This window comes from Natator depressus, chromosome 2 (assembly GCF_965152275.1).
Source record: "Natator depressus isolate rNatDep1 chromosome 2, rNatDep2.hap1, whole genome shotgun sequence".
In the NCBI taxonomy this organism is placed as follows: Eukaryota; Metazoa; Chordata; order Testudines; family Cheloniidae; genus Natator; species Natator depressus.
In genome coordinates, this window is record NC_134235.1 from 79,843,227 (window position 1) to 79,868,594 (window position 25,368).

The following is a 25,368-nucleotide window of genomic DNA, read 5'->3' on the forward strand; positions in this document are numbered from 1 at the left end:
CAAGACAGTTAGCTACCATGTTTCATGCATGCAAACCAGTAAAGAACTCATTTCATTTTGTACTTCTAAGAAAAACACTATTCTATACAGATTATTTTACCAACCTCCCCATGGTCGAATCCAAGGGTATGTCTACACTTCAATGTAAGTCAAGGGTTAGTGGGACTTGAGTCGTGGACCCACGATTTGAGTATCTACACTGATTGCCAACCCTAGGCTCAAAACCAGGACTCTAGTATCCACACTGCAGCATGCAGATCCAAGTCTAACCAACCATATCCCAGACTTCCTAGCACTCTCCTGAAATGTGATTGATCTAGCCCTTTCTTTGTGGCAAAGTGTAAGAAAACTTGACTGTCCACCCTGCATGTTACAGGAAGTTTGAAGCCTACCAACACATCCTGCCAAGCATTTGTTTACCAAGACCTCTCATTTTGGTCTGCATGCTCCCAGCAACCAAAGCCAGCAATATATAGGCGGCGCCATTTGAAGAATTTCTCTTACATGCACTTTTACTCCTGTTTCAGGAAACTGGCAGAGGTTCCATGAGATGCTGGTGGACATTTCTGAGGCATTTTCTGACCCACTGAAGGCACCTGACAGAGCTAATGATGGAGCAGGAGAACACAGACATGGCAGACTTGAACTGGCTGATGATGCTCATGACACTTGGTATAGCTAGCTGCTGCTAACTCCTACATAGACTTACGCTTCTGGGAGCAGGGCCACAAGCACAAACTGCTGGGATCTCATTGTCTTGTAGATCTAGGATGACGAGCAACAGGTCCAATATTTTCGCATGAAGAAAGCTACATTTCTGAAGCTTTGTGAGCAACCTGCCCCAATTCTCCAGCATATAGACACAGGCATGAGGGTGGCCAGGCTGGTCCATAAACGACTTGCTATAAGCATCTGGAAGCTGGCTACCCCAGACTACTATATGTCTGCTGCCAACAAGTTTGGGGTTGGTAAGTCAACTGTGGATAAAGTGGTGGCAGAGGTTTCTGAGGCAATCAGGCATGTGATATACCCCACAGTGATGGGCATAAAAGATATTCTGGAAGTAACTGCTGGCTTTGAGAGAACAGTGTTTTCAAGCTGTGCTGAGGCCACTGATGGGCTGCATGTGCCCATACTTTGCCCCCCGGAAAGAACACGAGTACATAAATTGCAAAGGGTACTTCTCCATTGTTATGCAAGCAGCTGTGTACCACGGTGGCCAATTTATGAATGTCAACATGAATTGCACTGGAAAAATTCATGATGCCAGGGTTTTCTGCTGACTGGGAGTCTACATTCATGGATGGGCTATGACACTATTCCCAACAAATGACATTGTCATAAATGGAGTTACTGTCATTCTGGGGGACCCCACATGCCCCTGTTGACCTTGGCTTAACTGTACCCTGATATCAGAGGCCCTGGCAAAAGGTTTAATTACACTCTGAGCAGTTTTAGAATGGTTGTTGAATGTGCATTTGTCAGATAGAAATCCCACTGGCGGTGTCTACAGACCCGTTTGGATTCCAGTATCATCAATGCTATGCTCATACTATGGCTTGCTGTGTTCTTCACAATTTTTGTGAAGCCAAAGGCGAGCCATTTCCCCTTTAACGGACTGCTGAACTGGTATACTCAGCCAGAAAAGTGCACCAACCACAGATGGAGCTGGATGCACATGGGCAACAGAAGTTAGGCAGGCTTTGTGCTCCCACATTACAGACTTGCATGGGCCAATGAAGAGGGAGAATAGTCCCTTTATAAATATGCTTGTTGAGGGGAGTAAGGGCGAGGCGTTGATTGCCATGAAATGTACTTATGAATGCGGAGTAGGTAAGGATACCACATCTGTCTTGGCCAAGCTTGGTGGGAAGGTGTAGAGGAGAGAGTTGTTCCACGGGATGAGGAATGCGTCTCCTAGGGATGCAGTCCCGAGTCCCGCTCTGGAGCAAAACAGCTGACATTTTCGATTCTGGGTTGTGGCAAAGAGGTCTATTGACGGGGTGCCCCAGAGGGAGAAGAAATGTTAAAGTATTGCAGGATGCAGTTCCCATTTCGTGCTCTGTTGAGAAGTGTCTGCTGAGTGCGTTGGCAGTAGTGCTGTGGGAGCCTGGTAGGTAGGAAGGAAGAGATGATTTGTATTTGATGTTGTATGCACCAATTCCATATTTGGATGGCTTCCATGAAAAGGGAATGTGAACAGGCTCCCCCTTGTATGTTGATGTAGTACATACATACTATGTTTTCTGTTAAGACCCAAATAGATTTGTTCTTTATGAGGGGAAGAAAGCAAAGGCATACTCGCCTCACTGCTCTGAGCTCTAAGAGATTTATGTGTAGGTGCGTCTCTGATGCGGACCACCAGCCTTGTGCTTTGTGTCCCCCTAGATGCATTCCCCAACCGATTAGGGAAGTGTCCATGGTGAGCATGAGCGTTGGGGATCGTTGCTGGAAGGAAACCCCTGTGCAGAGGTTTTCTGGTCTTGTCCACCAATGTAGGGAAGCTAGAACATTGGGAGGAGGAGTTAGCAGCATCCCTAAGGTGTGTCTGTTGGGTTTGAAATTGGAATTGAGCTAGCCCTAAAGTCATCTCATGTGTAGCCTGGCATACTGGAACATGAAGGTGGTGGCTGCCATATGACCAAGGAGCTGTAGACAGATTCTTGTCTGTGTCCTGGGACGAATAGAGACCGTGCGTATGAGCTGCGGGATAGCAAGGAATCTGTGATATGGGAGCGAGGCTCTGCTCTGGATTGAGTCGAGATGAGCTCCGATGAACTCGATCTGTTGTGTAGATGTCAGGGTGGATTTTTGGATGTTTATTTGGAGGCCTAGGCTGTGAAAGAGGGAGATGGCGAAAAGAGTAGCTTGAAGTGCCTTGCCATAGGAGATGCCTTTGATGATGCAATTGTCCAGGTAAGGGAAAAGCGTGATCCCATGTTTGTGGAGGTGAGCCACGACCCCGGCTAGAGTTTTGGAAAAGTCTCTTGGTGCTGTGGAGAGGCCAAAAGGAAGAACTCCGTATTGAAAATGGTCATGACAATTGCGAATCGTAGGAAGTGTCTGTGAGCTGGATGAATTGGTATATGAAAATAAGCGTCCTGTAGGTCAAGGGTTGTGAACCAGTCCCCTTGATCCAATGCAGGAATTAACTGTGCCCAGTGTGACCATCTGGGATTTTTGTATCCTCACGAATTTGTTCAGTCGGCGTAGATCTAGTATAGGCCTCCATCCCCCGGTCTTTTTCTGGGTCAGGAAGTAATGGGAGTAGAACCCTTTCCCTCGATGTTGCGTCAGCACAGGTTCCACTGAGCCTAGCTGGAGAAGGTGAACCACTTCTACGCGAAGTAGGTGCTCGTGAGAGGGGTCCTTGAAGAGGGACAGGGAAGGGCAGGAGGATAGGATATGAATGGGATAGAGTAACCGGACCGAACTATTTCGAGGACCCAGCGGTCCTGTGTAATACGCTGCCAGGCATGTTGGAAACTCTGGAGGCGGTGACCAAATGGGCAAGTAGGCTGTGGAATCAAGGAGTGGTCGCTCGACCAACGTTTCAAAATTGTTGTTTATTCCCGGATGGATGGGAGGTGGTTGCTTGAGCTTGATTTTGTCTGCGCTTAGGGGGTCTAGAGCGATTCCTCTTTATGTCATATGGTTTGGGTTGAAGCCGATAATATTGTTGTGCGCGTGGTCTTTGGTAAGGTTGGTATTGTCGTCTCTTGGGAAGAGATGGGTGAATATGCAGGGTGCGCAGTGTTGCTCTACAATCTTTCATAGTGTGAAGTAGTTCATCGTTTTTTTAGAAAGCAGTTTGTCTTTATCAAAGGGGAGGTTCTCCGCTTTGGTCTGCAGATCTTGAGGGATGCCAGATGCAGAAAGCCATGAAGATCTGCACATAACCACAGCAGTTGCAGTAGTAAGGTCGCAGTGTCCACCATGTCTAAAGAGCTTGTAGAGCCATTCTGGAAATCAATTGGCTCTCGCTCAGAATTGATTTAAAGTCCGTTCTCCTATCCTCTGAAATGCAGGAGCTAAATTCAAAAAGTTTATTATAGTTATCAGTCTTAACTGGGGAGGAGTGCAGAGTAGTTTGCAATCTTGAATTGTAGAGTGGAGGACGTGTAAACCTTGCGTTTAAGGTCCTTATCTTGCAGGGTGGGCCGATATTGTGGCTGTTTTGTCCTTTGTGCGACTGCATCCATGACGAGAGAGTTCGGTTGTGGGTGAGAAAATAGGAAGTCAGCATCCTTAGCAGGAACATAGTATTTACATTCGGCCTTTCTGCAGGTAAGTAATAAAGAAGCTGGAGTTTGCCAGAAAGTGTCAGCTGGTTCCTTGAGTGCTTCATTTATAGGGAGCGCGATCTTTGAGGGTGCAGAGGGTTGAAGGATTCTGAGGAGTTTGTGTTTGTCTCCTGAACATCTTCTAGGGGGATGTCTTGCCTGAGTGCCACCCCCTTGAAAAGCTCTTGAAACTATTTACAGTCATCCATGTTCTGTGGAAGCGGGGGGGAGGGGGCTCCGTCTGGAGCAGATGGAGAATTAGGGTTCAGTGAGTCAGGATATGGTTCATAGCTCATGTTCTCAGGAGGGGGTTCAGGTACTCTAGAAGTGGACGGATCTGGAGATCGAGGCACAGAAGCAGGTAGTGGTTTCATGGAAGAGGTCTGAGGATGAGTGGTAGGAGGATGTGGCCAAGGGTACCACTGGGGCCAAGGCATAGGGTAGGAGAACCCAGGTGCCATCCAAGGGGGGGCAAAGTAGGGAAACTGAGGCTCGTGGCTGAGGACCGTAGCCTGAGGTGGAAGAGGGTCCGGTGGAGGAGGACAGACAGGTGGGGAGAACTCCGCCTGCTCCTGTATATCGGGTTCGCTGTCAGTCAAGGTAGCCAGTTCAGGTGGTGAGAGCGGCTCTTCGAAGAGTGAGCCCTGTGTATCCAGGAGCAGAGTTAGGCTCAGGTGGCACTGAGAGATCACACTGAGTGAGGAACTGTTGCTCCTGCTCCCTGGGCTGAGCTGAGCCTGGACTGTGCTCTAGCACATTCACAAGTGAAAGTGAAAGCGTCACCAGTGCCGTGTGTCTGTTGGAGGTGCCCTGCAGGGAGTTCGCTGCTGGTGCCGGGGCAGGCTTGGTGCTGACATTCTTCCTGGCACCGTGGTTATTTTTAGCGTGGAGGAGGTCGGTGCCATGGAGATCTTCCCGGTACGGAAGGTCAGGTTCCTGCCTCTGCGGGAGCTGCGGCTGAGGCTTTAGAAAGAGTTGAGGTGCCTGCCTGTGGCGCTGTCAGCACAGAGAGTAAGGATCTCGCGGGAGACCCTTTACCTTTGTCAGAGTCTCTCCTATGAGACTGCTGTGCTTCTTGCCTCTGCTCCAAAGAGGGTGAAGCAACGCTCCCAATGGTTTGGATCTGGCCGGGGAGCGTGTAGGAGCAGGTTTAACTGTCCCCGTCTCCGAAAGTGGCTGGTGGGATTTTTCCATCAGAAGCATTTTAAGCAGCAGGTCCCTGTCGCGCCGAGCCCTTGACTTGAGGCTTGTACAGTGGAGGCATTTTGCGGGAATGTGGATTTCCCCGAGGCACTTCACATAGTGTGAGTACCCATCGGACCGTGGCATGGAGTCCTGACAGGAAACACACTTTCTGAATCCTGAAGCCCCAGGCATTGTGAACTAGAAATGGCAGGGGAGAGCGTCTCAGCAGGAGACAAGCCTGAAGTCTTTTTTTTTTTTCCTTTCAACTAAGTAACTAAACTGTGTAACTACACTAAAGGAAGGGCAACAATTGGGATGTAACTATTTCTATATTCTTTGTTCCTTGGTCTCTGTAGGAAAAAAGTAAGAGAAGTAGGACTGCCCCGAGTCCCGTCTTCAGCCGGGGATGGTTGAGAAGGAACTGAGGGGGCTGTGAGACGCAGGCACTCAGGAAGATTCCAAAGAGACGGGAGATACCAACTGAGCGCCTGCGTCCTGACCAGGCACTGCTACTGAAAATCTCCGATCAACGGCGCCGGGACGCTCTGACACCTAGAGTGGAGTACTCACAGGGACAGCACTCGAAGAAGAAAGTTAATTCACAGTATGAACGGATGTAAGAAGTGACTGATGTATGTACTGATGTAACTAACTGTATTGAAAAATAGCACTTACATACCAAGTCCCAATTATCTCTGATCATGTATTTATTTACCTTTATTATTGAAACACACATTATATGATGTGATGCAGTGATAGCAATGACATTTCTTACTAAAATAAAAAGCTTTATTTAGAAACATTTATTAGAAAAATACAACATTAACACATTGCCAGGCAAGCCAGCTGCCATCACCATACCAGAACACCAGTAACACAACCTTAAAAACAAACAGTGCATAAACAAGCAAAAACATCTACAAGACAGAAACCCCCTACTGTGCATGTTCCCTGGCTCCCCAATCTCCTTTCCCTTCCTCCCATGTTTGCCAAGAGCTAGGCACCGGGGAGGGCAGTAAAGGCATCTGTGGGAGAGGATGTCAGTATGGAGGACTGAATGGGGCACTGTTGCCCTGCCCAGCCACTGCCTGATTAACCTAATTGCCTTCTATGATGAGATAACTGGCTCTGTGGATGGGGGGAAAGCAGCGGACGTGTTATTCCTTGACTTCAGCAAAGCTTTTGATATGGTCTCCCACACTATTCTTGCCAGCAAGTTAAAGTAATACCGGCTGGCTGAATGAACTATAGGGTGGATAGAAAACTGGTGAGATCACTGGGCAGCGATCAATGGCTCCATGTCTCGTTGGCAGCTGGTATCAAGTGGAGAGCCCCAAGGGTCGGTCCTGGGGATGATTTTGTTCAATATCTTGGTGATCTGGAGGATGGTGTGGATTGAACCCTCAGCAAGTTTGCAAATGACACTAAACTGGGAGGAGTGGTAGATATACTGGAAAGTAGGGATAGAATACAGAGGGACCTAGACAAATTAGAGGATTGGGCCAAAAGAAATCTGATGAGGTTCAACAAAGATAAGTGCAGAGTCCTGCACTTCAGACGGAAGAATCCCATGCACTGCTACAGATGAGGGACTGAGCGGCTAGGCAGCAGTTCTGCAGAAAAGGACCTAGGGGTTACAGTAGATGAGAAGCTGGATATAAGTCACAGTGTGCCCTTGTTGCCACGAAGACCAATGGCATTTTGGGCTGTGTAAGTAAGAGCATTGCCAGCAGATTGAGGGACATGATCATTCCCCTCTATTCAGCATTGGTGAGGCCTCATCTGGAGTACTGTGTCCAGTTTTGGGCCCCACACTACAAGGATGTGGAAAAATTGGAAAGAGTCCAGCAGAGGGCAACAAAAATGATTAGGGGGCTGTAGCACATGAGTTATGAGGAGAGGCTGAGGGAACTGGGATTATTTAGTCTGCAGAAGAGAAGAATGAGGGGGGATTTGATAGCTGCTTTCAACTTCCTGCTTTCAAAGGGGGTTCCAAAGAGGATGGCTCTAGACTGTTCTCAGTGGTAGCAGATGACAGAACAAGGAGCAATGGTCTCAAGTTGCAGTGTGGGAGGTTTAGGTTGGATATTAGGAAAAACTTTTTCACTAGGAGGGTGGTGAAGCACTGGAATGGATTACCTAGGGAGGTGGTGGAATCTCCTTCCTTAGAGGTTTTTAAGGTCAGGCTTGACAAAGCCCTGGCTGGGATGATTTAGTTGGGGATTGGTGATGACCAGGGGGGTTGGACTAGATGACTGAGCAGGGGGTTGGACTAGATGACGTCCTGAGGTCCCTTCCAACCTTGATATTCTATGATTCTATGATGGGGCCCACTTGCATGGGCCACCCAGTCATGGAGTTGTCCAAGCTGCTCCTGGACTGCAGCACAGGGTACTGCAAAGGGGACTCAAGCCATGATGCAGCAGGGGCCAGTACTCATGAGGACATTGGTGATAGCAGCCATTCAAATAGTTCCTTCTGCTGAGTTCTGTCATCCTCCTTTAGCAACTGTTCCTTTTCTAGGAACTAGGAAGCAAATGTTAGCTCCCACACTGCAACCCTGTCCTCAAGCTGTACAGCCAGTCTGAACCTTTCTGCTTGCGTCTCATCATGCCTTTCCTCTAGCCATAAGTCCCTCTATCTTAGGTAATGGACCTCCTTGTTGGCCTTGTCCAGAACTACAACTATAAGTTCATCACAGAAATGCTTCCTTTTGGAATGGTCCATGAAGGTACACTGACACAGGCTTCTTCTGCACTGTAGAAGTACCAGCCTGTAGAAGCTGAGGGGCCTGGAATAAGGCAAGACAGAGAGGGTTTTTGTCTCAAATAGCTCTGTGCAGGAGCACAGAAAAAATCCTTGTGGAATTTCAAGGACAAATTACTTTTAAAAACTGAATTTCAATACATTGTGAGGGGGATGCTTCAGCCCACAGAAGCTCCCTGCACACAGCCAGGTTAATCACAGTGAAATAAGTACAGAGACAATGGCAAGTTAAAAATCAGAGCTACCTTCTCCCCCTCCCCCAAGAATTGCAGAACAATGTGGGTTGTGGGAGGGCAACGGCGACATCAGTGGCTGCTCCACAAAAGGTAGCTCTATCACTTCAGGCATTCCATGTTTTGGAGGACATACCAGTTTTTGTGGTGCCCGACTGGCAAATAGAGGTGTTACTGCAAGCTGCCTGTGGGAAACCAGCAATGTATGCCACTGAAATATGCAAAGTAGCGACTGAACAGTGCCTCTACGAGTGGAGTGGGATGGTCAGCTACCCGAATGGCTCTGGAAAATATCCCCTTTCCCAAAATGTGACTCCCTATTTGGAGTTCCTGCTATGGGAAAAGTTTGCAGCTATCAGCACCTGGGATTGGGTCAGAATTCATGAGGGAATCAAAAAGATGCTGTGAGAGCATCCACATCACTGAGCCTGTTATGACTGCATGCAGACGCACAGAACTCCACAGCCATTCCCACATCCCCAGCACATTTCTGGACCAAACCAGAAATATTTGGGACAAATGATTTTGTCACCTATGGACTGCATGAACTACATTTAATTGAAATGGACCAGATTTGTAAATGGAACACATTTTCATAATCCCCCCAGTTCACTGTTTCCAAGTACCTCATTACACTGTTGAGTGGTTACAGAGCAGTGTACTTATGGGGATAGCAACGTAAACTTGTTATTTTTAACAACAGGAACGTGCTATCAAAAATGTGTGGCTTTCCAGTAAAAACTCACTTTTAAATGTGTTAACTGTTTGCATTTCCTGGTCTCCATTTTTGAATTCCGTTTGGTGAACACTGAGGCGCTGGCAGACAATCTGCCACTAGTGGTTACGCACTGCTACCCAGGGCTAGTACCAACTTTTGCATTCATTCATAGAATAGAAATCACTCCCATTTCTATATTAACAAACATTAAAACGGAGCCGGAAACTTACAAGGCTCCGTGGCAGGCCATTCCGCTACGGGGCACCAAAAAACTCTTCCGAGTACAGCCCCGAGATGAGTTGCAGCTGCTCCTGTGGCAAACCCTCCTCTGGGACTGGTGTCAGCAGCAGTCACTTTGCTGACTTCATTTGGTGCCAACTGCTGGTTCCCATGCTGGACTCTGGAGCCTGCAGGTTGCCATCTTGGCTGACCAACTCCCCATGCACCACCACTGGCTCCATGCTCAGCACAGCACATAGCATCTGATCAAACTCATCATAAAAAGGCATGACTGTTGGTGGGTTGCCTGACACGTGGCTTTTGTTGCTATTTTTTCTGGTACTCAGTTTTGAGTCACTTAATTCCCTCTGCACTAGGCCAGTAAATTTCCAATGCTGCCAGCTTCTTCGCTATTTGGTGTTATATGTGGTCATTCCTTGTACTCTTACTAAAATCCACTGTTTAGCTGGACTCACTGTAGAGATTAACCAAAATCTGCCTGTGCTCCCACAACTATGAAGCAGCGTGTTTTGCAAAGGACTCCTTCTGGTCAGCCTCCACTGCAAACGCAAAAGGTTCTCCAAAGTTGTGTTTGCAGCTCAGTGGTCAGAATAAAATGGAAGGGCTAAACACCAACTTGCTGAGCTGCTGTACTAGAAGGGGGTTGCTTCTGTTTCCCTCAAGTCGATTGTCCTCTCTCTCTCTCCCCCAAGAATTGCCAAAGAATGTCAGCCCAAGGGATTATGGGACACTTTTGGCAGACTCTCAGGACCCGAGTCCAGGGGAGACTGTGTTTACCCAGGTTTGAACCCTGGGTCTTGGCTTGACCCCTCCAAACTTGTGGGGTCCTAGAACCCTGGGTGCAAGCCTGAGTCAAGGCATTTGTGTGCAGACAGAAGGGGGATTTAGGTACAAGCCTGACTATGGGCTTACACTACAGCATAGACATGCCTTCCAATAGTTCTTTAAGTGAACGTGACTAATGTCATACAGAACTACGCAACATTTGCTCATTCTCCCTCCTCCACTCCCCCAATCCCCAGCCCCCCAAAAAAGAAGAATTACATATGCCGTGTACTGTTTTGGCAGGGTTTGGGGTTTTTGTTTTGAAATGTATATGTTGCTATGTGTTCCACAGTAGGAAAAGTTGAAAAAGTGCACTTTGCACTTGGAACAGAAGGTGATGTGGTTTGTGATGGTCCTTTGTTCCTGTGAGAGTTTGTTCAAATGTCTTGGAACAGCTCCAGAAAATTCTGTCTCCATTACATAGGCGTGTTACCTTTATCCTAGTGAGTGTAGAGACTTCTAGGATGATTTTATTCATTAAGCTCCTACTTAGTTTAAGAAGTAAAACAGAGAATTTCAATTGTTCCACTATAATTTACATAGTTACTACAACTAAAGTTTATCAGAAAAGGTGAATTTATTGAGCCAGATCGAGGCCACCTGTTCCATTCCCTTGGCACTGCTCCAATGATGCAAGGCCAGAAATTTGCCTGAACAGGTAGCTGGATTCTGCGGGTGCCACGAAGCCATCCTAGCCACCTCTATGGCAGCTGCTCCTCCTCCTACTCCCCAAGGCACAAGTTACGTGTGGGCAAAAGTATGCTGTACTCTGGTGAGCCCTGGTAGTTGCGTCCTTTAGGGACTATTCTAGTGGCAGCTCCAAGGTATAGTGAGGGCTGGGTTCAGTCCCCAGACAGCCCTGAAGACCAGGAGTACTATAAATGTGACTTAGAACCACCCTTCCCCCCTCCCATCACCTCAGTTCCTGCACTGAGCACAGGCTAGCCAGATCTGTGGACCTAGCTCATTGTTTTATTCAAATGAAGGGTTGTAAGTAGGGGGGAAATAATGCACTTTATAAAGCTACTTAAAGCCTGTGGACAGGACAGCCTGTTCATTTCTCTTTCTTGCTAGGTCATTACATCAGGAGTAATGAAAGTATTTAGAATACTTAGAAAACGTATTGTTCAGAAGGCTTTTGCTTAATCTTAAAGTGAAAATAGTCAAGAAATAATTACTTTTCTTCTTAGGATGACTTTTACCTTCCTGGAGCTCAGCACTTCCCCAACAAGGTCAGTTACATAGCTTGACTAACACTGCATTACACAATAACTGGCATATAAGATTTATTTTTTTGAGAAATACGGGAACATTACTTACAGATTCTTCTTGAATGAGTCCAATTGTTTCTGCAACAACTGCAGCCAAATTAAAAGATGGCTTTGCAACAGGATAGCTTCCCATCCCTTGTTTATCTATGTGGATAGAAAAAGGCATAATACATACATTATAATTTTATTCTACTCTTACACAGAGACTATGTAAATTGAGTCAGATTTAAGAAGAGTCCATAAATGGAAAACCACCTCAAAGTGACAGAAGTGTGCTGAGCTGTTTGGGACATGGTCAATTTAGTGAAAACTTGGGATTCTTGTCTATACAGAAGAGATTCTTGGGAAAACTTTGGATTCTTGTCTCTCTCTTCTATTCATATGCAGTCCCCCAAAATCAAACTGTACAGAGACAATCTGAGCAGAAATTACCCTTTCAAGCTAGAGTATGAGTGCCATGAAAGTGGCAAGTGGACTGGTGCAGTACGTATGTGTCAATTGTGATAGTGCACCAGAAAGTAAACGTAGAAGATGTAAACTTTAAGTCTAACTTTTCTAACACACTGCACGTACTATAAAACATTTCACACTCAGTGACTGGGAAAACTGAAGTAAAGCATGACATTCTAGATTCTTTAGAATAAGAGTAACATTACCTAAAGAGGTAGAGTACTATGCAAGGTTATTTCTTAGTTACTGCATTTTTAAGATTACTGAAGATACCTAATTAATTCCTTCTTAATGATTACATCTATAAAATATAAACCGTAAAATCTCACTACAGTCTTACGCACCAAATATATTTGATCTGATTTTAGTGGTTAAGCAGACAGCAGAAAATAAGAATATTAAGATTCCAATCAAACTAATGTGTTAAAGAGTCATTACATTTGGCTAGCCTCAATGACTATGCTTCACAAGGGGTCACAGATTTTTTTCCTGAAGTCTCTGCATATCTGGAAAAGGTAGCCATTTCCAACACACTTCTCTACTGGTAGCCAGGCAGCAGTACCGTGTTTACCATAGCGCCAGTGGCTCCATGGCACCAGGCCCAGAGTTAGAAGGGGCCGCGGCCAGCCCGATCCCTAGGCTGGTTGAGCCGGCCAGGAAAGCTGCCCCTGCCCCGCCTCTTCCCACCCCTGCTCCGCCCCAGCCCTACCCCCACTCTACCTCTTCCCCTGAGTTAGGTCCTGGGGGACTGCAGCACGGGTCGAGCGCCCTACACTCACCAGGTGGCAGGAAGTGAAGTGACCTGGCCCCAGCCTGCTCCATTCCACCGGCTCCCAGCCATGCCGTCGGTGAGTGCTTGGGGGGCAGTTCTCCCCTGCCCCCCAAGTCCCAAAGCTGGGAGCCAGAGGAGCAGAGTGGAGCGGCCTGGGGCTGGATCACTCCACTTCCCGCCACCCCATGAGTGTGGGGTCGGGCCCGCCCTGCAATCACCGGGTGGCAGGAAGTGGAGCGACCCGCCCCAACCTGCTCCGCTCTACCGGCTCGTGCTGGGGGGTGGTTTCCCCCCTGTCCCTCAAGCCTGGGGAGGAGATGGAGCAGTGGGGAAGGGGCATGGGACGGGGAAGAGAAGGGGATGGGGGAAGCTGGAGCCCAGCATGTGGCATCCCCTTGGCAGAAGCTGAGGCTCCCCTGTTAAGCAGGCCCATCGAACCCTCACCCTGAGAAGCCCCTGCATCTGCACCACCCCAATGAGCCCCCCCAGACACACTCACCACTGAGCCCCAACCACCTGCACCCCCAACCCAAATGAACCCCACCTCCCCTGGACCTAGACCCCACCCCCGTTGAGCCCCAACCACCTTCATCTGAATCCCCTGCAGAGTCCCATTGTCCCTGCACCGGGAACCCCACAATGAGCTTCTGTGCATCCAGATCTCCCACTGAGCCACCCGCACCCAGACTGCCCCACAGAGAACTCTCTTACCCCCACCCGGATCCCCCTACACTAAGTCCCTCTGCACTTGGATCCTGCTGCTGAGCTGAACCTGCTCACCCACACTGGTGCACCTGGCACAGGGGGGCAGGGCCCAAAGGTGTTTCTGGGGCAGGTCTGGCCCTTGCACTGTGTCAGGGTCGGGTGCAGCCTCACTCTGAGTCCCTGTCCCGGGGTAGGGTCGGGGGAGGCTGCAGGGTAATCTCCCACCTCCATGCAACCAGTGGCCTGTGCTCCCCATTGCCATGTTGGAGTCTCCACATTTATTTATTGACAAATAAAATTAGCAGAATTTTAAAATACTGTGCACAGAATTTTTAATTTTTTGGTGCAGAATCCCCTCAGAAATATGGGGTGCTGTGCAGCTGTAATGGTGGGATTGTGAAGAAGGTGGTGGGCAATGGGGAGGTCTATGGGCGAGGGGTGTGGTGTGCAGGGTGCTGTGCAGTTGTGGTGGGAGGCCAGCGGGGTAGGTCTCTGAGAGGGGTGGGGCTAGACATAGAGATCTGTGGTGGAGGTCTCTGGGCGAGGGGGCGCTGGGCATAAAGGGTGGGCGGAATGGTGCGGGCCCGCCCTCAAGGGGAAGGGTCATGATGGCAGCACAGGACTGGGCAGGGCAGTGTGCGTCTGGCAGCTGCAGGTTCATAAACAGTGCCCTCCTGCTGTGCTGCGCAGAATGGGGCTGCTCCTGCCACACTGTGCCTCATTGCCCCCAGCCCGCCCTTCACTCTAGAGACTGATCATCCCACCCCCCTGCACCTTGCCCACAAATGGGGGCCCACAAAAAGTTAATTCATCCCTGCCAGGCAGAACAAGTAGAGTGCTGAGCATAGCAGCAATATCCAAACAGACATGGAAGCACAGAGCAAACAGACACAGAAGAATGGATTAGGCTCCCTTTGATTTCTGCATTGTCCCCAAAACCCCTCCTTGTTGAGCACAAAGGAAGAAAAATCCTGAGTGGGGAAAGCAGATGATATGCTATCATCGTGCCTCTGTGACAAAAGCCCCCAAAACTCTACTCCGAGTTATCAAATTAAGTACTTCCACCTCAATTCAAGGGAAAATTGAGTTTAGGAAGTGGTGTTAGGAAAAGTATGTTGAAGTAATAGTAGCACAGTTTTTATATGGTCATATATTGACTTTTTAAGGATGCTGGGATACATGATGATATCCTTTACACCTACACCCACCATGGTCATTTTACGTTTCTGCAGAAGACAGCAACTGATAGTACACTAATTGCCTGTAATCTTCAGTCTGCTCTTTAATTAACTAATTGACAAAGATTTTTGTATTAGCTAAATAAACTGCAAATTTAAATACCCATTTGCTAATGCAAATAGGTGATTGCAGGCCAAAGTGTGTAGCTACATGCCCAAAATAGGTAGTGTAACATGCAATTATCTGCACCCAACCATGCAACTTGGCTATTTTGGAAAATTTGGCCCCGAGTAACACAGTTTTACCAGGCTTATTTAACATCAGATTTTTTAAAACTGATAATAAAATTTAATTATTATTATACTGCATTTCAATATGATGTTATGCTACATAGTGCTCAAAACAACATTTTGTTATTTCACATTTTATTGGAAGTTCTTCTTCTGAGTGAAGAATTTTTCCATTTTGAAAACATTATCCAGAGTAAATTTACTGACAACGAAACTCAGCATTTCAGGATAGCCCATTTAATCTATGGGCAAATTACTCCAACTGGGTTAAAAGAAAGACCTTATTCTAACTGTCTTAACATATTTTAGAATATTTACTATCTGCTTCTAATATAGAGGAATTTAAAATTCAAACTCAGATTATTGCTTCAGACAGCTAATTACTTTAAAAATAATCCCACATTGAAGGAAATCTATGCTGTCTCCTAAAAACAGAAACATGGTGGCAGACATGAGGGATTGATCTGCTGTAAAATAGTTGCCTGTGAGGTCTGACAACTTAAATATTTTTAATGCCATATGGTTTTACAGAATTTCTCATTATTTAACTGTATATATGGAATATGAAATGTTCACAAATTTGTAAAATTTTTTTACACAATTTATTCAATGCATTATATTTTTTTCCCCTTAAAGTTATTCATTTAAGATTTAGATTAGGGAAATAAAGAAAGGCAAACTGGCCTTCTTACAGAGTTGTAGAACAGCTCAGTTCATTAAATCAGGGGGAAATAATGGGCTTTCAGGTGACAAACGTTAAAGAGTCCTACAGAAATAGCACTGTTTCAGAAAGTATCTCCAGTCATCTAATTAAATATTCCCAGAAAAATCCAGAAAATGGATATTTCTGGAAATTACAAGCTTGACATCTTGTTTCTAAAGTAAAGAACATGAAATGGAGAAAAAAAATAAAGCTACACCAACCCATGATTATGCCAAGAATACAGGAGCAGAAACCAAGTTTAAACATTTGGAATCAAATGGGAGAAAAGATTTTAGTTATAACTTCTTGTACTGGAGACAGCGCTGGATGACTACAAGAATAGCAAGATTTAGCACTTACAGTATTTTAATCTATTTTATAGACATTAAAAGACTTTCCCAAAATGACAATTGAACTCAGTGACAAGAACGGGAACTAGATCTCAGGAGTGCATGCCAGCTCACTGAGGAAATATCCACAGTAATTATGGGATTAAGATTACTCCTTTTTTCTTGCTCAAGAGCTCAAATTGAAAACTACAAATTGAATTTGAGTTACTGGTTACCCATAACTGCCTGCGTTTTTTCCCCTTATGAAATAAATATGATTAAACCTAGTATTTACTTGCTATAGGGGACAGTTCTTGGTCACAGGTGTCTGCCACTAGTATTTCCTTTCCACCATGGTTAGGAATTTGAGTGGATGACGACAATGAAACTTTTCCAAACTCTAGATAAAGGAATAAAAATAAAAAGTTAAATTGGATATGACCTGGCTTCATAATTATGAATAGGTACAGACGAGGGTTTCAATCCTGTAAAGTTAAGTGTGTGCACAAGTGTTTAAGTATATGAACAGTCCCATTATCTTCACATGCTTAAAATTAAAGTGTTTCCATGATCAAGACTTGGGGGGGGGGGGGGGGGGAGAGGGGGGAACAAGACCAACAAATAGAAGTTATATTTCTTGAGGTGACATTGCGCTCAAAAGGAGTACTTTTTAACATGAAAGCGTAAAATAAGCCAGCCAAATAACACTAAAGATATTTTGACAGATAATCATCACTTATGTATGTAACACATTACAGTTAGACCCCATTTACTCAAAGCCTATGTTCTGTACACCTGCCAGCTGAAAGGGGAGGCAGTTGCTTCAAAATTTAACTAATAGAGGGGATAATTTTCAGCTGTCCCAGCACCAGGTCAGTTAAGACCATGGTGAATATAGTGAATAACTTGCACTTTGGATTACAAACATGACATTTTGTATGGTTATACACTGATACGTAGTTAACCTTTTCCAGCATGGTACCAACAGCCTGTAAGAATAGTTAATATACTTTGTGATTAATATCTTCTATTGTTATTCTTGAAAAGAAAAGAGCCTATTAAAAATTTATATTTATAACTATTCAGAAGCTTCTATATTTGCAGGATACATTCTTATTTCGCAACAAATAAATTAACATAGTATGAGCATCTGGAATACAATATTCAGATCTTGTAACATGCATCTTGTGTATCATTATAATACATGCAGGAAATCTTACTGCACCTAAAAATAGTTTTTATTGTTATTAAAGTAGTTTACATTTGCTAAGTGAATATCTTAGACCAAGTTTAGATTAGTCTAAATGCCTGCAGTATTAATGGGTTTGTGTACAAGACAAATGTAAGCAGGATTCCTATAGCAGAAAAACATGTTTTGCAGTTGCTCAATTCAGGTGGCTGTTTTGTTGATTCTGATGCAACTTCTCTGCAATAACTGAACATGGCAGGATGGCTTTTCTTTTGTTCTCCACTAGGTGATGCCAGAAGCACACATACTGCAGAAAGTGCAATTCCAAACTTCAGGTAAGTGTTACTCCACGAAACTAATTCAGGGATGCCTAGATGGTAGAGTGAAGTCCTGATGGCTATTAACAAATGGCTATTAACAAATATCTAACAATAAGTAACACCTGGTTTGCATAGGTGTTAACTGCGGGTACAGCTCTTACTAAACAAACTATTACTAGCAAGGCTGTGTGTGAAGGAAAGAATAGAGCTAGACTTCCAAAACTTTAATGGTGAGGATAATTAACATTGGCACAATTTACCTAGGGATATGATGGAATTTCCATCACTTGTTTTTAAATCAAGACTGGATGTCTTTCTAAAAGATATGCTATAGCTGAAACAGAAGTTACAGACTTGATGCAGAAATTATTGGGTGATGTTCTTTGGCCTGTGTTATGCAGAATGTCAGACTAGATCATCATAACGATCCCTTCTGGACTTAAAAAAAAAAAAGTGCATGAATTTATGATTTCTAGGAAGTTTTCAGAGTTGACTTAAGGAAAAAAAAAAATCTTTTTGCTTACAAACTGAACGAGTTTGATTCTGAAGTCACCACATATGTTAATTATCTGAACAAGATTTGGATTCAGCCCCTCAGTTTCTTTTTATTATTTAGGAGTTCTAGAAAGGATAAGATTCAGAAAAATCTACTGTCTGCCCAAATCATATACGAATATGGGAATTCAGAAACCTTGGGAGAGTAGGACACACTTTAAACATACCACTAGCATATTGGTTAATATCGAAACAACTTTGCACCCTAGAGCACAGGCACAATTATTACAATACATAACCAAATTCACTTTTTTTGAACTTGTATACAGAAGGCTTTTAAATCTTTTGAATTAAAAATTAAATGTGGCTTCTGTTTTCTTTTCCCCTTTAAAAACTTGAAAAAGCCACTATAGAAAAAGATGACCAATAACACTCTTACCGTTAGTGCTTTCAGAATGCTTCAGATCTGTATGTGTTTGCTCTGTGTATCGGACATGCCTGTTCTCTTTCTTTCTTCGGATACGATTAACCATGGATAGTGAAAAAGATTGAACTGGTGAATCTGGAATGACCCCTTCCTCTAATTCCACTGCTTGTTGATCTCTCCCCCTGAGGACAGAATTCAGAGCTAAAGTAAAATCTAAAAACAGCAAGATGAAGAGCTAAATCTTTAATTTTAAGAAATTTATGAAAATCAGCTTAAGAAAATGACAATCACAGATTCAGAATATATAGCCAAGTGCAACACGATATAGAATTAGTATTGTCATCATGACTCGAGACTATTAGAAGAGACAGACATAACAAGAAATTCAGAAAAGCTAGATCATCCTGTGAACTTTATAAACTTTCATGTTTCAGGGCTTAAGTGAATCTCTTGCAATAAAAGTCATCAAGTACTTGTCACTTTTGATGACAAGATACGGAAGTACATGGACCACTGCTCTGATCCATTATGGCAATTCCTATATTCATCAAGAACAAAAAAAAATGAGAGATCTACCAGGCAAGTTTAAATGTTACTAAAATTGCTCAGAGACAATCTTCCCCAACATATGATTTCATGCTACGACTTACTGACTCCCCTATAGAGGACTTAATTTAATTTGTTTTTAGAAGATGAAGACCACTCCTCAGAGAGCCCTATACCCCAAGCGGTGCCACCTTTTAGAGAAAGAAGTAACCTGAAACATGTTTAAAAATGCACAGATTAGTAAGCGTGAAGTTCACTTGGCCCTATTTTGTGCGGCCTCAGAGCCTACTCATGATGCGCAAAACCTGGTTTAATAAAGTGGTAAACCTTTTCTCCCAAGAAAGCATATCTAGAAGTGGCAGGGATCACAGAGGGAAAGAACAAGCTCTAATTAGAGATCGCTGAACTGGATAAACAGAATGTTTTATCCTTTTTTGTCCTCTTATGGGAAGTATTTTTCACTGTCACCTGGGAAAAGAAGATGAAAGAAAAGTGAAGACAAAGCAATAGGGAAATCGAACTCAGTCAGGCTGCTTTTGTCATTTTTCCTTAATCTTACTTCTCCTTTTGACCTCTCAAGAGAAACTAGAGACTGGAGACCACTTTCCTGTCTTTAGAAAGTAGAATGTGAGGTCTTAGATCTAAAGGAAGAGGAGAAGAAAGTGTGGAGAAACTGCCAAGCAAAATCCTCTTCAGTTACTAGGGAACTACCTAGCTATACAATAAAATAAAATAATGAAAGAGGAAATAAAATTCTGCATGTTTATAGTGCCTTTAAACTGGTGATTTCAAAGTATTGTACAAAGATAAATTATTACCACCCACAAAAACTAAGACACAGGTTAGTGAGTTGTGTACGGTCAAACAGCAAGTTTTGATCAAACTGACAGGAAAAAAAAATGTTGTGGTTGCATTAAGGTAACTTGTAATGACTTCTGTAAAAGAAGCTGGAAATACAATGAAAAAAATGTAGAAATCTATCAGCTCAATCAACAAGAATGACTGAGCTAGTTAGACTTAATTAGTATGACAAGTTTGAAGGCAGCTTAAATGTCAACTCAGGTACATTTTTTACCTGCTAATTTTGTTTCTTTAAACACTTCAAGGTGACTACTTAATGTGTGGTTTATGCCGCTTCTCTTCAAATAGGTGGTCACAGAAAATATTGAAACCTTAAAGCTATGCCACCTGCTATCAAACAGAGTTTGCGCACTTGAAATTCTCCATATGAAATTCCCTAAGTACTATCAAGAACCAGTTATGAAAGCAGTAATACTGGCTACATATTTTCTCAACTTTTATCCATTCAGTTATCCTTCAAACATGAACTAACTGCTGGACTCTCCATTCAATATTAGTAGGATACTCAGTCTTGTACAAGATAACTGAGAAACTGAAATAGCATGTAAGAAATATATTCTTCTTCCATATTTTTGCTCCTGATCTATTTCAGATAGACTTCCAAAATAGTATAACATAAAACAGCCAGAGAAGTAGGGTTTAAAGTTCAGTTCAGTAACTGCTGAAAAGGATCTCCAGCGTATATAGTGTCCATAAAGACACCACACCAAATACATAATTCCTGAAATATGGAAAGACTCCCAGAAACCACCCAAAATATTTGAACATGGAAGTCTCTGATCTCTCCATCCAAGGCAAGACCTCTAGTAAAATAAGATTTGAACACAGAATACAGTTTTCCTATAATCTAGACTGCCTTTCCCTATACCTTCATAAGTCTCTTTGGAAATAGTAACTTTAGACAGTTTTAGACCTTGCTAGGAGAACAACCAAGCAGTAAAGATCTAATTTCATTATATGTGTTTGAAAAAGAGAAGACCTATTAATTCCCCTAGGCTATGTTCCTATCATCACAGGACTGATCCCTAGAGGACCAGAACTGAACAAAATATTTCGAGTGCTGTTGCATCACAGTTGCATGAAGGAATACTAGCTCCCTCTCCCACAATGCAACATCTCTGTATTAAATACAGTATTACATGTGCTACCATATTACATTGGAGAATAAGTAGGTCATTGGATTGCATTTATACTTGGGGTCTCTTGCAAAATGTACTGCTTTTCAGAGATCCACCCCCCCAACTAAATATGTAATTTAGAAATCTCTTTTCTAAAATCTCATCCAGGCGAGAAAGAATAACCTGAGTATCTACACTGATATAAGTGAATATGAATTTAAAATCCATATTCATAATGACCAAGATAGCTTTAAGAGACCTTGGTCATTTTCAATTATCAATAAGTCCAATCACTTGGTTACAGAAATTCTTCCCCTCTCACACATACACACAGTGTAAAATAAGGGAAAATGCTGCATACTGAGATAGCAAGATATTTGTTTTCAGTTCTTTATTAATTTCAAACGACAGCGGACTTTCATTGGAAAATTTATTAAGAGATCTGACTCAAGTTTGAGGAATTTAAACAGACATTTAATATTTTCTGAAATTAATGTTGAGAAAAAGAAACTTACTTCATCTGCTTCTGCAACTGCTGAAGCTGTTCAGATATCTTTTTATTTTCATCCTGTAAGTTGTTTTTTTCATTCACTGCAATATATAGTAAAACCTCAGCACACACACTAATCTTATGTTGCATTTGACATTTGTTAGTTCCTCTAACATGACCAGGAAGTGAGAGATGAGATTATTACACAATTGTAAAACGGTAAACTTCTACTCTTTTACTGACATTCAAAAACGGAAGTATTCAAGTGAGTCATTAACAAGGTTGTAAATTAATTTTTTACAGCAAAAAGTTATTACAAATTATGGATCACAATGTTAATTAGTTCCATGTAATTAGTAGATACTTTAATTTTGGATGTGAGTTTTTTGCAGTGAGACTGAACAGCTCATTCTGGGTTCCTTGACATAATTGTCTAGACTGGGGACGGAGAGACCATGAAAAACAACATAATCAAGGCTTACTTTTTGGTCCCCAAAATAACCAGATTGTCTGAGAAACAATAATCCATTATTATGATATTGGAAGTTGTAATAGAAATTAAAACTAGAAAGACTCATCACAATTTGCTGGCTTACACCTCTGACCTCATCTCTTCCAACAGTCCTAATTCTGCCAACACTCACACTTAGAAAACACTCAGTCTCATCTCCATGTCTCTTCCCATAATGCCCCATATTGCTGGAATGCGAGGTCCCACCTTCCTCTGTTCATTTTCCCTTTATTGTCATGCTTCTGTTCTCTTTTCTTCTTATATATTTTCTTTGTATTTATTTTGTTTTTATTTTCTCATGGTTGTGGCCCTACCAAATTCGCAGTCCATTTTGATCAATTTCAAGGCCAGAGGGTTTTTTAATTGGTCAATTTCACAGTGAGCTGTAGCTCACAAAAGCTTATGCTCAAATAAATTGGTTAGTCTCTAAGGTGCCACAAATACTCCTTTTCTTTTTGCGAATACAGACTAACATGGCTGTTACTCTGAAACCTGACATTTTCAGATGTTTACTTCTGAAATTTCAGGGTGTTGTGAGCCTAGGGGTTCTGACCCAAAAGGGGATCATGGAGGGGTGGGAGGAGAGAAGGGGTCACAAAGCTGTGGGTGGCAATCCTGCAACAGCTTTGCGACCTCAATGACCCTTCTTTTGGGTCAGGACCTCCAGGATTACAACAGCCTGACATTTCAGACATAAAAGTCTGAAAATATGAAATTGACCAATTTAAAAACCCTCTGGCCTTGAAATTGATCAAAATGGACTGTGAATTTGGTAGGGCCATAACCATGAGAGAATAAAAACAAAATACATATACTGAGATTACAGAAGCAGCATTTCACTCCAAGTTAAAATGAAATTAAAACTATTTAAAACTGCCTTTTTTGTTTATTTTGTTTTGAAGACCACAGAAGTGAGCGTTCTTGTTTTATTGAACTTCTCAGGCTTATTAAAAGGTACAATATGGGAATTCTCTCAACTTATAATCACCAGTTTACCAACAAGATAGCAAAGTTTACAACAGACTGCATTTTGTCTTGGGGACCATTATACTAGATAACACTCACTAAGTTCCGTGATAAGTTTAAGGTTCTGTTGCCGGATATTTTCAAACTCCTGTTGTTTCTTTCTCATATGCTCCTCAGTTACTGCACAGCGATCACATAATCCTGCTCTTAATCTATGAGGAAAAATTAAAAAATAAAATTTTCCATCTGTTAGAAAGAATGTCATACGTAGGGCCCTACCAAATTCACGGTGCATTTTGGTCAATTTCACAGTCAGTCATAGGATTTTAAAAATCATAAATTTCATTATTTCAGCTATTTAAATCTGAAATTTCATGGTGTTGTAATTGTAGGGGTCCTGACCCAAAAAGGGGTCGTGGTGGGGAGGGTCACAAGGTTATTTTAGTTGGGGGTGGGGGTGGGGTTGGGGTTGCAGTACTGCTACCCTTTCTTCTGTGCTGCTGCTGGCAGTTGTGCTGCCTTCAGAGCTGGGTGGCTGGAGAGCAGCGGCTCCTGGCCGGGAGCCCAGCTCTGAAGGCAGAGCCGCCACCAGCAACAGCACAGAAATAAGGATGGTATGGTATGGTATGGTATTGCCACCCTTACTTCTGCGCTGCTGCCTACAGAACTGGGCCCTCAGTAAGAAGCCACCACTCTCCGGCAACCCAGCTCTGAAGGCAGCAATGCAGAAGTAAGGGTGGCATGGTATGGTATTGCCACCCTAACTTCTGCACTGCTACTGGTGCGGTGCTGCCTTCAGAGCTGGGAGCCTGGCCAACACCCGCCACTATCTGGCTGCCCAGCTCTGAAGGCAGTGCAGAAGCAAGGGTGGCAATACTGCAACCCCCCTGAAATAACCTTGGGACCCCCCTTCAACTCTCTTTTGGGTCAGGACCCCCAATTTTAGAAATGCTGGTCTCCCCCATGAAATCTGTATAGTATAGGGTAAAAGCACACAAGAGACCAGATTTTGGGGGGGGGGGGGGAGCAGATTTCATGGTCTGTGACGCATTTCTCAAGGCCATGAATTTGGTAGGGCTCTAGTCATATGTAAGTCAGACACTGGTACTTAATTGGCTTTTGAAACAACAAAAGTAGTAAGCGGTTGACAACAGAAGGTTGCTAACTGAAGACATTTCATATTTTGATGTATTGATACTTGAACAATTGTACATAAACTAGAATTGAATGTTTACTTTGAATTGAGATTTAAAGGAAGACTTCAGTAATTAGTCATATGTTAAATAGCCAAGCAGTTATTAGATGACAAAATTACTAAATGTAGTCTATGTGAGTTTGCGTAATTATATACACAAATTTCAAAATGGGGTTTTTGAATCACCTATCAAGTTATTTCGATTTAGTGAAGAATGCTGATTTATCTCAGTGAGAGCCTATATTAATATTTATATATATGCATTCCAGTTATTTCAGCAGCATCCAAAATGAGTTAGGTAGTTTCCAAACACAAAGCAAGAGACATCATCTTGAGCATACAGTCTAAAAAGAAAGATACAACATACAAGCAAAGCGAGCAGGGTTAGACTATATAATGAAAAACCTTTTATAAGTAATGTTCAGTTATACACACTATGCTGTATGACTCCATGAAACCCTACTGCTTATCGCCACTGCAATACCCACGGGTTAAACTCTGGTGTTCTTACACCTCTCTCTATCAACTTTCAACCTCTTCTCTCCACTTAAATGAGCAGCTCACCATACGCAAAGTAAATAAATGAGATAAGTAGATCACTTCCTTTCTTGTAAGCCTCAGGGAATACATTTGCCTGATACAGTTCAATGAAGTATCATATTAGATATAGAAAATAATAGCTAAATATTTTAATAATTGTAATTCTATCTAAAAATTGTCCAAAATTATGCAAAAGTAAGATACACGTTTAACATAAAATATGAACATGATAAAATTAAGCAAAAGAATATACAAGCTGGATCAGTAATCAATAGTAACCACTCAGTATGGAATAATAACCCCATGTAGCTAATAACTCAGACACACATACTTAGGGTCTGATCCAAAATCTCTGAAGTCAATATTTCCATTGATTTCAATGGGCTTTGGACCAGGCCCTTAAAGTATGTTTGTGGTCAGAAAAGGATTTTGTTTGAATACCACTTTTTTACTTGACATATTCTCTCCCTATTAAGTCATATTTGTTCACTTTGTAGGCAAAACCAAATGTTTATTTACTACTGTTAGCAATGAAGAACCAATAGTGTTATGGAACACAGAGCTAGATTCTGTTTTACCTGAGTTATCAAAATAATTGCCAGTTAATATTTCTGCAATAAGAATTTATTCCTGGTAACTTAAGAAGCAGAAAGAACACAGCTGAATTTTCAGATCTTAGGTTGAGCACTGGCCCTTAGAAAAATCATCTTGACTTTTAAACTGATTATGTTTGATACTACAGCAATGGAGAATGACTGTAA

General features: G+C 43.1%; 1 protein-coding gene across 3 annotated transcripts in view; it reads right to left on the reverse strand.

Annotated features, from left to right (window-relative positions):
• Window positions 1-25,368, reverse strand: part of RBBP8 (RB binding protein 8, endonuclease) — a 66,741-nt gene that overhangs the window by 18,781 nt on the left and 22,592 nt on the right. For 2 of the 3 annotated variants that reach the window (XM_074944507.1, XM_074944508.1), the window contains 5 exons: window positions 22,972-23,084; window positions 21,421-21,496; window positions 18,393-18,562; window positions 16,245-16,349; window positions 11,571-11,665 (listed from right to left, as the gene is read on the reverse strand). In XM_074944507.1, the coding sequence (XP_074800608.1) occupies window positions 11,571-11,665; window positions 16,245-16,349; window positions 18,393-18,562; window positions 21,421-21,496; window positions 22,972-23,084 (559 nt within the window). The remainder of the gene's footprint in view (window positions 1-11,570; window positions 11,666-16,244; window positions 16,350-18,392; window positions 18,563-21,420; window positions 21,497-22,971; window positions 23,085-25,368) is intronic. The other variant, XM_074944509.1, reaches the window with a different exon arrangement.